This window comes from Tamandua tetradactyla, chromosome 15 (genome assembly GCF_023851605.1).
Source record: "Tamandua tetradactyla isolate mTamTet1 chromosome 15, mTamTet1.pri, whole genome shotgun sequence".
NCBI lineage: Eukaryota > Metazoa > Chordata > Mammalia > Pilosa > Myrmecophagidae > Tamandua > Tamandua tetradactyla.
Genome location: NC_135341.1, coordinates 40,452,964 through 40,466,572, shown reverse-complemented (window position 1 = coordinate 40,466,572; position 13,609 = coordinate 40,452,964). Strand labels below are relative to the sequence as shown.

Here is a 13,609-nt window from a genome sequence, read left to right as displayed (position 1 = left end):
TAGAGGGGTAGGGTGGTGAGACTGCTCGTTGTGTTGGCTGGAGAGAGAGGCCACATCTGAGCAACAAAAGAGGCTCTCTTGGGGGTGACTCTTAGGCCTAAATTTTAAGTAGGCTTGACCTATCCTTTGTGGAGTTAAGTTTCATATGAACAAACCCCAAGACTGGGGGCTCTGCCTGTAGCTTTGGTTGTCCACACTGCTTGTGAGAATATCAAGAATTCAACTTGGGGAAGTTGAATTTCTCCCCATTCTCACCACTCCCTGAAGGGGGCTTTGCAGATACTTTTCCACTCACTGATTGAATCACTCTGGGATTCATCATGTTCTTACTCTTAATCCACATGCCTGTGGGTGTGAACTTGCTATTTTTAGTTAAGATGCAGCCAACTGAATCGGGGCAGATCTTAACCCGTATTACTGGAGGCCTTGTAAAGAGAAGAAACTGGGAGGCAGAAGCCAGAGAAAGCACAAGGAGAAACAAGAAGTCAGAGGAAACCAGAAGGGCAGACACAAGGAGAGATGGCTACATGGTAGGAGGCAGAGATGCCAGCCAAGGAACCCCAAGGATTGCAGCAAGCCAGCACCTGCACTACAGACTTTGGGGAGAAAGCATGGACCTTACTCATACCTCAGTTTTGGACTTCCAGCCTCCGAAAGCACAAGACATTAAATTCTCGGTGTTAAGCCAACCAGCGTATGATATTTGTCAGAGCAGCCTGGCAAGCTAAGACCATCTCCCTCCCACCCCTGTTGCTGTCCTTGCAGTATTCGCCATCCTGGGAGCAGTTATCAATTTCTTATGTGTCGTTCTAGAGATTTTCCTGCTTTTGTGAGCAATTTCACATTTATATCCTTTCCCCTTAATTTTTCCACAAATATGCTGTTCATTGGTTTTAATCACTCTATGGTGCCTCAATTTCCCCATCTCTGAAATAGGGATCATATTACTGACCTTATAGGTTGACCTGAGGATGAAATAAATGTTGACTGGTCCTTGCTATCATATAACATGTTAACTGTTACACAACAATCACCCCCTGAATTTTAACTATTATTGCTTTTGTCACTTGTCATGCAGAGAGATTTTATTTTTAGGTAGTTGATTAACCTTTTCTTTGGCTTCTGGATTTCGCAACATCTTTGAGAAAGTCTTCCCAACCTGAAACTGCAAAGATCTCCAATTCTTTCTTCTAAAGATTTTATGGTTTCAGCTATCACAATTTTTATCTTTCTCACAAGACATTACGGAAAAAATACAGATTGAAGTGGGGATCCAATAGTTTTCTTTTCCTCCAAGTGGGACCCCAATTGTTCCAAGACCTTTTTTTTTTCTTTTTGCATAGGGCAAGCACTAGGAATCGAACCCAGGTCTCTGGCATGCCATCTCACTGCCCCCAAGACCATTTAGTAAATATTTTCCACATTCACTTGAAATGCCAACTTTATAACATTTTAAATCCCCCCAAAATGCCTGGCTCTATTTCTGTGCTTTCTATTCCATGGCACTTACTCATCTATCTATTTGTACCCGGTACCATAGTGTTGTAAGTATTATACTTCTCCATTTTTAGCGACATTTGTTAATTTTCTTTTCTATCCTCACTCTCTCTAACATCAGATTGTTCTATGTTTACCCCATTAGAATGGTTCTGTCCAGGTCCCTTTGAAATCACCTTGCTATTCACGTTTTCTAGGGCTTCCTCTTGCATTTCCAGCTTCAGGAGCCCTTGATGTCAGTCCTCCTGGAGGCGTTCTCTTCATCGACTGTCTACGGCTCTGAATAAAGAATTTACTCTTTTTACTGCCTTCTTATGAAATTATTTTCCATTCATTTAAGCTCCACTCTTAGGGTCCTAATTAGAAAGAATAATTTAGGCAATGATCATCAGAGGCCAACTGGCAACTCTCAGCTGTTCTGACAACCCCTGAACCCGTGTTCAATGTTCACATCACAGAAGCAGCCACAGTGGGACAGCATAAGTGCCTGGCCTCACTCGTGAAGCCGAAGAATCACACCCGACTAAGCCCCCAGGTATAGCCAAAAGTCCAAAGAAAATTCAGGGAACAGAGAAATGTGTTAAATGACACCACAAGGATGCACTCAGCCAAATCCGGAATGTAAAATGCCCTACAGAACAAAGGACCCCATTTACTCGAAGCAAGAAAAAAAAAAAGAGGAACTATTACGTGTTAAAAGAGGTTACAACACTCAGACGCATGGACCTTGTTTATAACCAGTCTCAAAGAAACCAACAATGAAAACACATTTATGAGTCAACTGGGAAAATTTGAACATTGACTAGATATGTAATGATAACTGTCCTTTAATTTTTAGGAGTGATAATAGTATTGAATCAGGTTTTTTAGAGTCTTTATGTCTTAGGGATACATACTGAAATTCTAATGTTTGAAATTATATGAGGTTTGGTATTTCCTTTAAGATAATCCAATGGGGTGAAGGAGACAGTGGGGGAGGAGGGGTATAGATGAAACAAGATTGCCAGTACATTGATATGAAGCTGGAAGGTTTTTGGTTACTGATTCATTCTCTTTATTGGTGCTTTGCTTATAGCATTATAATGCATTATAAGATGCATTATACCAGAAATGGATTGACTTTTACAAAGGGGATTTATTGGGTTACAAATTTACAGTTCGAAGGCCATGAAAATGTCCAAACTAAGGCATCAACAAGAGGATACCTTCATTCAAGGAAGGCCACTCATGTCTGGGGTTTCTCTGTCCATGCGAAGGCACTGGGAGACATCTGCGGTCCTTCTCTCCTGGCTTCTGGTTTCAAATGTTTTTTTCTGCTTCTGGCATCTACTAAGATACTCTACTTCTGTATCTCCAAATGTCTGTCACTGGGTTTCATCTCTCTACTCTCCTTAGGCTCTGAACTCACTTTCTCTCTGTCTCTCTCTTTCTCTTTTCTCTCTCCGTAAGCATTTTTTTTTTTTTTTTTTTTTTTTTTGCATGGGCAGGCACCAGGAATCAAACCCCGGTCTCTGGCATGGCAGGCAAGAACTCTGCCACTGCGCCACCATTGCCTGCCCTCCATGAGCTTTTAAGGTCTCCAGTAAACTGATTAAGACCCCCCCTTGAATAGGCAGGATCACATCTCCATAGAAACAACCTACTCAGAAGATCCTACCCACAATATGGCTGCACCCACAAAATTGGATTAAAGAGCATGGCTTTTCTGAGGTACATAACAGTTTCAAATGGGTGCAGCTAGTAATTGACGGGTTGAGACCTTCTATTTCTTCTTGAGTTAATGTAGTAGTTTGTGTGTTTCTAAGAATTTGTCCATTTCATCTAGGCTATCTAGTTTATTGGCATATATATAGTTGTTCATAGTATCTACTTATCATCCTTTTTATTTTAGAAGCATTATAGTAATATCCCCCTTTTCACTTCTGAGTTTCATTATTTGTATCCTATCTCCTTTTTTTCTTTGTCAGGCTAGCTACACTTTTGTTGATGTTGTTAACCTGTTCAATGAACCAACTTTTAGTTTTATTGATTCTCTCTATTTTTCTTTGTTTTGTTTTCTATTTAATTTATCTACATTCTAACCTTTGCTATTTCTTTCCTTCTGCTTACTTTGGGTTCAGTGTACTTTTCCTTTTCTAATTCACCCAGTTTTATATATCTCTGATTTGAAATTTCTTCTTTTTAATGTAAGCATTTAGTGTTATAAATCTCCATCTTAGCCCTGCCTTCACTGCATTTCATAAGTTTTGTTATGCTGTATTTTCATTTTCATTACTGTCAAGGTTTCCTAATTTCACTTCTGATATCCTCTTTAATCCATTGCTTTTTAAGAGTATGTGTTTAATTTCCACATATTTGGGAATTTTCCATTTCTCCCTCTGTTACTAATTTCTAACTTAATTCCACTGTGGTCAAAGAATACACATTGAAGTATTTCAGTATTTTTTAGTTTATTGAGACTTGTTTTGTGACCTAACATTTGGTCTATCCTGGAGAATGATCCATGTGCACTTGAGAAGAATGTGTATTCTGTTTTCATTAGGTGGAATGTTCTATATAGGTCTGTTATGTCTAGTTGTTTAGTGTATCATTCAAGTCCTTTACTTCCTTATTGATCTTCTGACTAGATATTCTGTCAATTGTTGAGTGTAGTTTGTTAAAGTCTCCTACTATCAATGCAGATCTATCAATTTCTCCTTCAAATCTGTCAGCACTTTCTTCATATATTTGGGGCTTTTCTGTTAGGTGCATATATATTTATAATGGCTTTATCTTCCTGTTGAATTGTCCTCTTTATTAGTATATAGTGACCATCTGTGTCCCACATAACTGTTTTTGACTTAAAGTTTATTTTATCTGATATTAGTATTGCCACCCAGCTCTCTTTTGGTTACCACTTACATGGTATATTTATTTTTCCATCCTTCTACTGTCAACCTACTTGTTTCTTTGACTTTAAGGTAAAGCTCCTGCAGACAGCATATAGTTGGGTCATACTTTTTTGTTTTCCAGGTTAAAATATCCAGATAAAATTTATTGTGACTTTTGTTAGAATTTTATTTGTGCTACAAGACACATTACATAGGAAACTATTTGACACCCCAGAGGAAAAATATCCATGGTTTAAGGTGCAACTTGTTATGTTTCTTCTTTGGAGAAAAGGTGAGAGTTAATTTCTGGGGAAAAAAATGGTAGGGGAAGAGTTGAGAAGCAGAATTTAAGGTTATTTCATGTAGTGATTGAGGAATGTGTGTCCTGGTTCTTGCAACATAAAATATTTTAGTGTTTTTTGCTTGTTTGTTTTGTGTTTTTGAGCTTGTTAGTCTTCAATATCTGAATCAGTAGATATAAAACAATGTCTGGGCCCAATAAGAAATTATATATTGATTATACCATGTAACATGTTCCAAGAAAGAGATTTAGAGAATGAGTTCCAGGATCCTGAATGGGCCAACACCACTACAGGCAAATGTAGTCTTCCTGGGGGTTGCCTCACTCTATTGATTTGCCAAATACTTCACCAGTTCTGTCTCCTGCTCCCTTCTGTGTCACAACCACAATGCCAAAAAAAAAAAAATCATCAAATATGGATATGCCTGCACATATCCATATTTATCTAAAACCCTAAAGGTTCAATTTATAAATGCATCACTTTGCCAAGTCCCTGATTTTAGGAGGGGAACAATTTCATTTTCAGAAAATGTTCATCCTGCTCAGATAAATCTTTATACTATCCACTCAAAATGGTTTTCTCTTGTACTATTTATTTCCAAGGATACAAGGGTACTAAGAAGGGAGAAGGGTTAAATTTTAGACAGAACGAATTGGAGAGTATGGCAAATGGCAGCAGGACCCTGTGGCAGGCATGTGCACTAACTTGGAGATGAACTGCAGTATTTACAGGGGGCATGAGGAAGTCTGGTGACTATCATGGTTGTCATCTCTATCAGAAGAGCTCCTCTGCCTCCAAAGGAGAAACTGGGTCATGCTTTTTTATTCATTTTGCCAATCTCTTCCTTTTGACTGGAGAGTTTAATCCATTTATGTTTAAAATCAGTATTGATAATATGTCTTTCCTCTGCCGTTTTGCTATTTAGCCTTTCTAAGTCTTATAACCATTTTAGACCCTCTCTTCTGTTAAAGCCTACTTTTATATTTATTAGCTTTCTTGTGTTGTACCATATTGAGTGCCTTCTCATTTCTATCTGGATATTTTTTGCATCTTTTTTCCTAGTGGTAACCATAGGGTTCAAATTTAATATCTGTGCCAGTTTGAATCTGTTGTGTAGCCCAGAAAAAACATATCCTTTAATCCTCATTCAATATTACTAGGTGGGGTCTTTTTTTATTGTTTCCATGGAGATGTGACCCACCCAATTGTGCTGGTAACTTTTGATTAGATGGTTTCCACAGAGAGGTGTCTCCACCCATTCAAGGTGGGGTTGCTAGTGGAGCCCTTTAAGAGGGATCCATTTTGGGAAAAAGCTTTAGAGTCACCAGAGCTGACAGAGCCCACCCAGCCAGAGACCTTTGGAGATGCATAAAGAAAATGCCCCTGGGGAAGCCATTGAAGATACCTAGAAAGAAAGCTAGCAGGAGTCACTGTGTGACTTTCCAGCTGAGAGAGAAACCCTGAACGTCATTGGCCTTCTTGAGCCAAGATATCTTTCCCGGGATGCCTCAATTTGGACATTTTTACAGCCTTAGAATTGTAAAGTTGCAACTTAGTAAATTCCCCATTTTAAAAAGCTGTTCCAGTTCTGGTATCTTGCATTCCAGCAGTTTATAAACTAACACAATGTCCAATATATAGCAGTTATAGTTGGTTTAATTCCAGCTTAACTTCAATGCTACTGATATTATTTATGCTTTCCTTATATTCCTTTGTTCCCCAACCAGTTTCTAATACTTGTTACTGCTTATATCTTTATATACTGTACATCCAAAAACCTAGGTTTATCATTACTTTTTATGAATTTGCATTTTAGCACCTACAAGAATTAAGAATTGAATTACATACCGACAATATAACACAACAAAACTGGCATTTATAATTACCCAAATGATTGCCTTTACCACAGGCCTTTATTTCTTTATGCTGCTTTGAACACTGTCTAGTGTCCTTTCCTTTCAGTCTAAAGAATTCTCTGTAGCATTATTTATAGGACAAGTCTGGTGGTGATGCTCTCCCTCAACTTTGGTTTATCTGAGAAAGTGTTCATCTCTCCCTCATTTTGAAAGACAGTCTTGCTGGTTATAAAATTCTTGGCTGGCAGTTGTTTCCCTTTAGCTCTTCAAGTATGTCAACCCACTGGCATTCTTGATCTCTGATTTCTGATGGGAAATCGGCACTCAATCTATTTAGGATTCCCTTACTTGTGACGTGTTACTTTTCTCTCACAGCTTTCAGAGATCTCTCCTTGCCTTTTTCATTTGATAATGTAATCAATACATGATAGCTGAATTTTTCTTCATGTTTATCCTGTTTGGTGTTCTCTGAGCTTCTTGTATGTGCATATTCATATCTTTTGCTAAGTTTAGGAAGTTCTCTGTCATTATTTCTTTGGCTATTCCTTCTTTCCCTTTCTCTCTTCTCATCTGGGACTCCCATAATGCATATATTGGTGTGTGTGATGCTATCCCATAGCTGTCTTAGGCTATTTTTTTTTTCTTTCTGCTCCTCAGCCTGACTCATTACAAGTGTCTTGTCTTCAAATTCACCGATTCTTTCTTCTGCCAGCTCCAATCTGCTCTTGAAACCTCCTGGGCAATTATTGTGGCCTTCAGTTGTTGTGATTTTCAACTCCAGCCGTTCTGTTTGGTTCCCTTTTAAATTTTCTATTTCTTTAATTAGACTCTCATATTGTCCACTCATTGTTTTCCTGATATTCTAGAGTTCTTTCTCTGTACTTTCCTCTGTCTCTTAAACATTTTTTTCATCTCTTGAACATTTTTAAGATTTTTTTTAAAAAAGGGCTTTATTTGGTATGTCCACATTATCATCTTTTTCATTGGTGTTTTCTGCATTTTCATCTTTTTCCTTTGGATGGGCCATCTTTCCTGTTTCTTTGTTTATCTTGTACTTTTTGTTGCACACTGTACACTTTAATGTTTTTAAATGTTAACTTGGGGATTTGTTCCCTGGGACGTCTATTTACGGGCCTTGTAATCAGCTAGTAATAAGAAGGAGACTTTCTTGAGCTTCAATCCTCCTATCAGGCAGACGCGCCCAAGGCAAATCCACTGTGTGGGGTTTTCCCCTGTCTTCCTGGACCTCTGTTTTGTCCTGGATTTTTGCTTCTTAGTTGTTTTGGAGTTCCCCCATTTACAGGCATTTTATTGTCCCCTCTGTCTCCCAGGGGACAGACCTCCTCATCCTGGGTATCTGAAGCCAGCAGGCCTTTGTCTGCCTCTATAGTTTTTTTTCATTTCTTCAAACTGCTAGTCTCCTTCCCTGCTTTACTATACTCCAAGGCCCTTCTCTCTTTCTAACCTACAATATATTCACTTATTTTTTCCTGTAGAATGTAAGCTCCATGAAGGTAATGATTTTTGCTTATTTTGTCCACTGATATATCTCCAGAACCTAGGACAGTACTAGGCATATGCTAGGCAATCTATAAATATTTGAATGGTCTACACGTAGGGGGGAATGAAAATATAAATGGATAGCTTCATGGAATGAAACTGGGGTTGAATCATAGTGATAACAAAGAATTCAGTTCTTGAAGGGTAAGGTTTGTAAGCCACTGCCCAAACCACAGTTGTGGTATAGTTTCAACAACAAGATACCATATGTGGTTTAAGATATTGGAATGGTAAATAGATTATTTCTTTTGCCTCAACTTCTGGCCTCTAAACCACTCCTTCCTATTAATTCTAGAAGTCTCAGAATCCCATGGCCTGAGTGTGGGTGGGCAGAATGCTGGGAATTAAGTCAAAAGGAAATAATACTGAAAGTGAAGGCCATACTAATATTGAGAAATTAGGGAAATCCTGAATTTACAAAACAGTGTTTTTCTTTGGGAAACTTCAAATTGCACATGATTCTGTGATGTAACGAGTTGTCTGTCTGCTGATGTTTTCCTCCATTTAACCATTTAATGAGAGTATCTATTCAAGTTGTTGTTTGTATTTTTTCAGGTTTCAAAGTTTGGCTTGACTCTCCTCCCCTTGCCAGGGACTGCCCAGTGAGCATCAGGCAGTAAAGCATCATCAGTCACCATCACTCAAGCTTCTGGGGTGTCCTGGCATGGTCCCAAACAGCCCAGCTGCACTTGGTGGAGAAGCTACTGTTCCCAGGGTATCACTTTTCAGTCACAGTGACCCTCCCTACTGCACAGGAGCTCCACACCCTGAGAGAGGAGTGGAACACGCACTGCCCGGGTTTCCACCCTCAGCAGCCTCTCTGCACCACAAAACATCACTGGGGATCCTTTTCTGCCTTGGCTGAGATAATGCACTGGAGTTCAAATTCATGCTCGATCACAAATTCTTCTGGGTTTTTTCCATGCCCTTTTTTTTTTTTTCATAATAGCTTCCACATTTTATAATTCTCCTTTACAAGTATTCATTCTTTATCGAATGCTGCCTTAAATACATCTTTGGCATTAAAAGAATGTCATGTGATCACAGAGAGAAATGTTTAGCCAATATGTAAGACTGGTCCCCAAATTAGGTTCATCATGGGTGCAAAGCGTCACTCTGAGAACAGTTTGAAAAGATGTTTCACTTATTTCAAGTTCCTCTTCCCAGTTCACCCGACTTCCAAACCCTCTGACCCCCGCCTCCTCCTACCATCCCAAATCTGGCTGTTGTCTCATTTTTTCCCTCTCTGCCCTCAATTCTGTCTCCACCCTCAATCTTAGCTTAGGGTCAAACTTGTTCTCCTCCTATTCCCCAGAGCCCAACTTGGGGATGCCTCAGTGTTCTCACCACTGAATTTTCTTTTTCTGGTTCTATTTGGAGCAGGGTCAGCACCCCAAAGTGACCCAACTAATAACTTCCAGCCTCCTGCAAAACTCCCTGCAAAGCTCCTTGCTCTCCACAACCTCCATACTGCAGTCCTATACCTACCCCCACCAAGGCCTCACCTCTGCCCCACCCCTCTTCTAACTGCCATCACATGGCAACTTCCATTTTCCCAAAATCCACTCTTGGGACCAAAGCACATACTGTCCCTCAAAAGTGGTAAGAAAAAAACCCAACACACAGCATGAGCATGGACCTCACGCAGATTCTTGACCCCAAGTTAATTCCAGGAGGGGTTACTGATGCTGACGAACGCTGCTCATGGTTCCTGCATGAGGAGCAGAGGCTTGAGGACCAGACCGGACCTTCTGGGTACACGGTCACCCCGTAACGTTCTTCCCTGCTCAGAGCATTGCATGTCAAAAGACGGCATCTCAGAGCCTTATTATTGCCCCCTCGATATCATGAGAAGACACAGTAACTTAGTTCCTTTATCTAGGGTGACCAGGAGGACAGTTATCTAAAGGCCACCAGGAAATCAAAGGCGGGGTGCTGGGGTGGGGGGGGCCAAGGAGGTGGGCGGGAGGGGGAGGAGAAAACAACTTCCCGGTTTCTCTGAGAGGCTTAAGAAATACTCTGGAGGGCTGGTGGAACCTTCAAGTTTATTTCAGCTGAGTCCCAAGCCCCACTGCCTGGTGAGTTAGAGCTCTCAGGGAAATGAAGAGCAGCTTCTCCTGTTCCTCAAGGCAGGATCAGTCTGTACAGAAGAAAGAAGGGGATTTTGAGGGTCCGAGGCCTTCCCACAGCTCCTTGGATGATAGGTCGGGAGGTCGAGACTTCCCCCAGAACTCCGCCAAGGGGTGAGTCATCTATATATTTAGCCAGTTATATCTATATTGGTATTTAGGTTGGTTTCACTTTTGCGAACATTTGTTTACATCCTCCGAGAGAAGGACTAAGACGTCTCCCTCTGTCACAGGAAGCTGTTTCAGTGAGTGAACAAACCTCTTAAACATGGAAATTATGACCTAGATCCATAACTTTAAATTAAGCCCTGGTACACGGTTGTCTTTCATTGTGTATTTCCCTACATAGTAGGGGAAATACACACATGCTACAAGCAGGCAAATCCTTTCTACCCAAAGAATTTAAATTCCAGGAAGACAGGGCAGGGCTTACTTTTTTTTAGTGTCCCCTGCTCTCTAACGTACTACTGAGCACAGAAGAGCCCGTAAATGGAGAACATAATTCTATTAGCTGCTCCCAGGAGGTAGGGACATGCTGAAGAAATGCTTATTCTTAATATTCTGTGATATAAATGCCCTCTGACTAAAATTAAGCACCAGGAAAGGGAAAGGAATACCACTGCACGAAGGGGGCAAATATTCTTTCATGTGTCCACAGGGCAACCTCAGGATGGATGATTACAGCCCGACGACAGAGGAGTATGATGTTTTCATTGAAGACGACCTGAAGAACGACCTAGAACCCTGCCACGAGTACGACGCCAGGGTTCTGTCTGCCCAGCTGCTGCCACCCCTGTACTCCGTGGTCTTCCTGGCTGGTCTGCTGGACAATGCCCTGGTGGTGCTCATCCTGGGGAAATACAAGGGACTCAAACACGTGGAAAACATCTATTTTCTGAACTTGGCAATCGGTAATTTAGTTTTCTTGCTTATCCTGCCGTTCTGGGCTCACGGTGCTTCCCGCGGGGGCCTTCTCGGACAGCCCCTGTGTCAAGTCCTCGTTGGCTTCTACTCGGTCGGTTTCTACAGCGAGGCCATTTTCAACGTCCTGCTCGCCCTGTGCCTCCTTCTCCACGAGCGCCGCCTGCTCCCGGCCGCCGGGACAGCGCGCTGCGGCGCCACCACGAGTGCGCTGGTGTGGATGGCAGTCGCGGTGGTCACTGTCACCGAACTCACGTCTCACAAGCCTCAGGTGGGAGGCCCGAGGGACGAGTGCATCCTCAACAGACCTCATTTTCTGCCCACCAATGGGACGTTCTTGGAGTATTTTCTGACCTTAAAGATGAACATTTTGGGACTGCTCTTCCCGCTGTTCGTTCTTGTGTTTTGCTCCGTGCTTGCGAGAAGAACACTGAGGTCCAGGGAAAGGAGCCATGACCTTGTCAAGCTCATTTTTGCCATAATGATTGTCTTCCTTCTCATGTGGGCACCCTACAATATTGCACTTTTCCTAGGTACTTTCAGAGAATACTTCTCCCTGCATGACTGCAAAAGCAGCTACAACCTGGACCAAAGTATTCACATAACAAAAATCTTCGCTGCCACCCACTGCTGCGTCAGCCCCCTTCTCTATGTGTTTCTTGACAAGACATTTAGGAAGCACCTCTGCTGCTCTTTCCATCTGTGTAATACGGCACCTCTGCAACCGCACGAGATATCCAGACGGGACATGTTCGGGGAACAACATGACCAATCCACAGAGGTATAAACAAGCTTCCTACCAAGGCGGGATAAATAAATAGTGATTTGTTTCATTGCATTGTTTTGTGCAGTTTTTTGCACATTTGCATGTGAAATAAGATTCAAGAACAAAAGCGGGGGGACTATGAACAAACATGTACCAAGCATCAAATTTGTCTCAGGCCCCTTGGTAGGCTCTTTTTGAACATGAGTGCCTTCACTCCTCACTGCTTAATCTTATTTCTCCAAGGAGACTAAGGCTCAGAATCTGACTCAGAAATCTGCCTGAGACCATGTAGTTAGCAGGTGGCAGAACCGGGATGCAAACCCAGGTGTCATTCACTCTAGGGCTGAAGGTTTATCCAGCCCGTCACACTGCCAAAAATCGGGCAACAAATCACATGTAATAAATAGTTAGTTTTAAAATCAGTTTGACCACATTCCAAATGAAAAATAATCCATTCATATAGAAGTCATTTTTTAGGCACCTTTTCTTGCAGATAACCAGAACTTGCCAGCAGTAAGCTAAGGGTTAAAAAGAGGTGAGGTGGCTTGCTCTGTGAGAGAAAGTTCTCTAAGTTCCCTGGGCTTCTTGCCAAACCACCAAGACCCTTAAATCCTCTGAATCCATGAGCCTCCCAAAGATTTCCTCCTACTTTATCATGAAGATCATAGAATTTAAGGAAATTTAACGATAATGAATGTGAAATTGTGTATAGGAAATGTTTAACAAAATGTATGCTTTGTGCTTTTTAATGTAATACACACGTCTGGGCTCACCAGCCTGTGACTACAAAACGGCATCCTTTTTGTAGCTGAGTCACTAGGGCACAGGCTCCTTCCTACCTGCCACGTGACCTGGAGACCAGTTCTGCACACAGGGCTGCCACCCTTTGTACCCAGACTGTAACAGTGGCTCATTCCCACTCGCTGGCCTCTTGATAACCCTGCCTCTGCTCCCAAGGCCTCTGTGCCACTGCCACCTCATTGCTCAGGGGCTCATGGCTGAGTCCTATAGACACAGGCTGCGGCCAGCTGCCCCCTCCTGCTGGCTCAGCATCTCATTTACACTTATGAGAACTAGAACTTAGCTTTGACTTTGGCTGAAGACCTCACCTAGGGGCCACTCCTGCCAGGCCCAAGTTTACCAGTCCACACTACTTTCCTCCTTCATGATGATGAGCCTTAGGGGAAAGCAGTGAGGTCCCTATTCTTCTTTCACAGGAGGCTCCTTCCTTTCTATCTAAAATTTATGGGTACAGGTAGACATGGGGCCATCTAGCCCAGCTCCTAAGAACATCAAAAGCCCAAGTCTTTGCCAAACCAAAAAAAAAGAGTCTTTTATTTTCTTTCTCAAAGACAGTGGATGGAGATTTATTTTACACTGAAGAAATGAAGTAGAGAAAATGATATTTTTCTTAACATCATAATTCTCCATATGCCACCCCATTTGTATTAGAGGAATTATTTTGAAAAGCCTCTTTTCAAGGGTGGTGAATAAAACCCTCAAGTGGCATGCTTGCGAAACAATAGATGGCTCTGAACTCTATTGAATAGCAGGGGATCTCAAATGCTAGCACACATCGCAATCCCCGTATCGAAACAGAGATTATTGGGCCCTATCTGAGAGTTTCTAACTCAATAGCTATGGGGTGGGACCTGAGAATTTTCCTTTCTAACAAATTCCCAGGGCATATGGATGCTGCTGGCACGGG

General features: G+C 41.7%; 1 protein-coding gene across 3 annotated transcripts; it reads left to right on the top strand.

Moving 5' to 3' along the window:
* Positions 1-10,072: 10,072 nt before the first annotated feature.
* Positions 10,073-11,968, top strand: CCRL2 (C-C motif chemokine receptor like 2). 3 transcript variants are annotated; one of them, XM_077130379.1, is made up of 2 exons: positions 10,073-10,163; positions 10,873-11,968. In XM_077130379.1, the coding sequence occupies exon 2, from the start codon at positions 10,885-10,887 to the stop codon at positions 11,920-11,922; it is 1,038 nt and encodes a 345-aa protein (XP_076986494.1). In that variant the 5' UTR covers positions 10,073-10,163; positions 10,873-10,884; the 3' UTR covers positions 11,923-11,968. The 3 variants fall into 3 exon arrangements, with proteins under 3 accessions (XP_076986494.1, XP_076986493.1, XP_076986495.1); XM_077130378.1 differs by having other exon boundaries at positions 10,083-10,328; XM_077130380.1 differs by lacking the exon at positions 10,073-10,163 and adding an exon at positions 10,418-10,459.
* The last annotated feature ends 1,641 nt before the right edge of the window (positions 11,969-13,609 follow it).

Coding starts and splice junctions, on each gene's coding strand:
- CCRL2 (XM_077130379.1), top strand. CDS start 10,885: ATGGATGATTACAGCCCGACGACAGAGGAGTATGATGTTTTCATTGAA.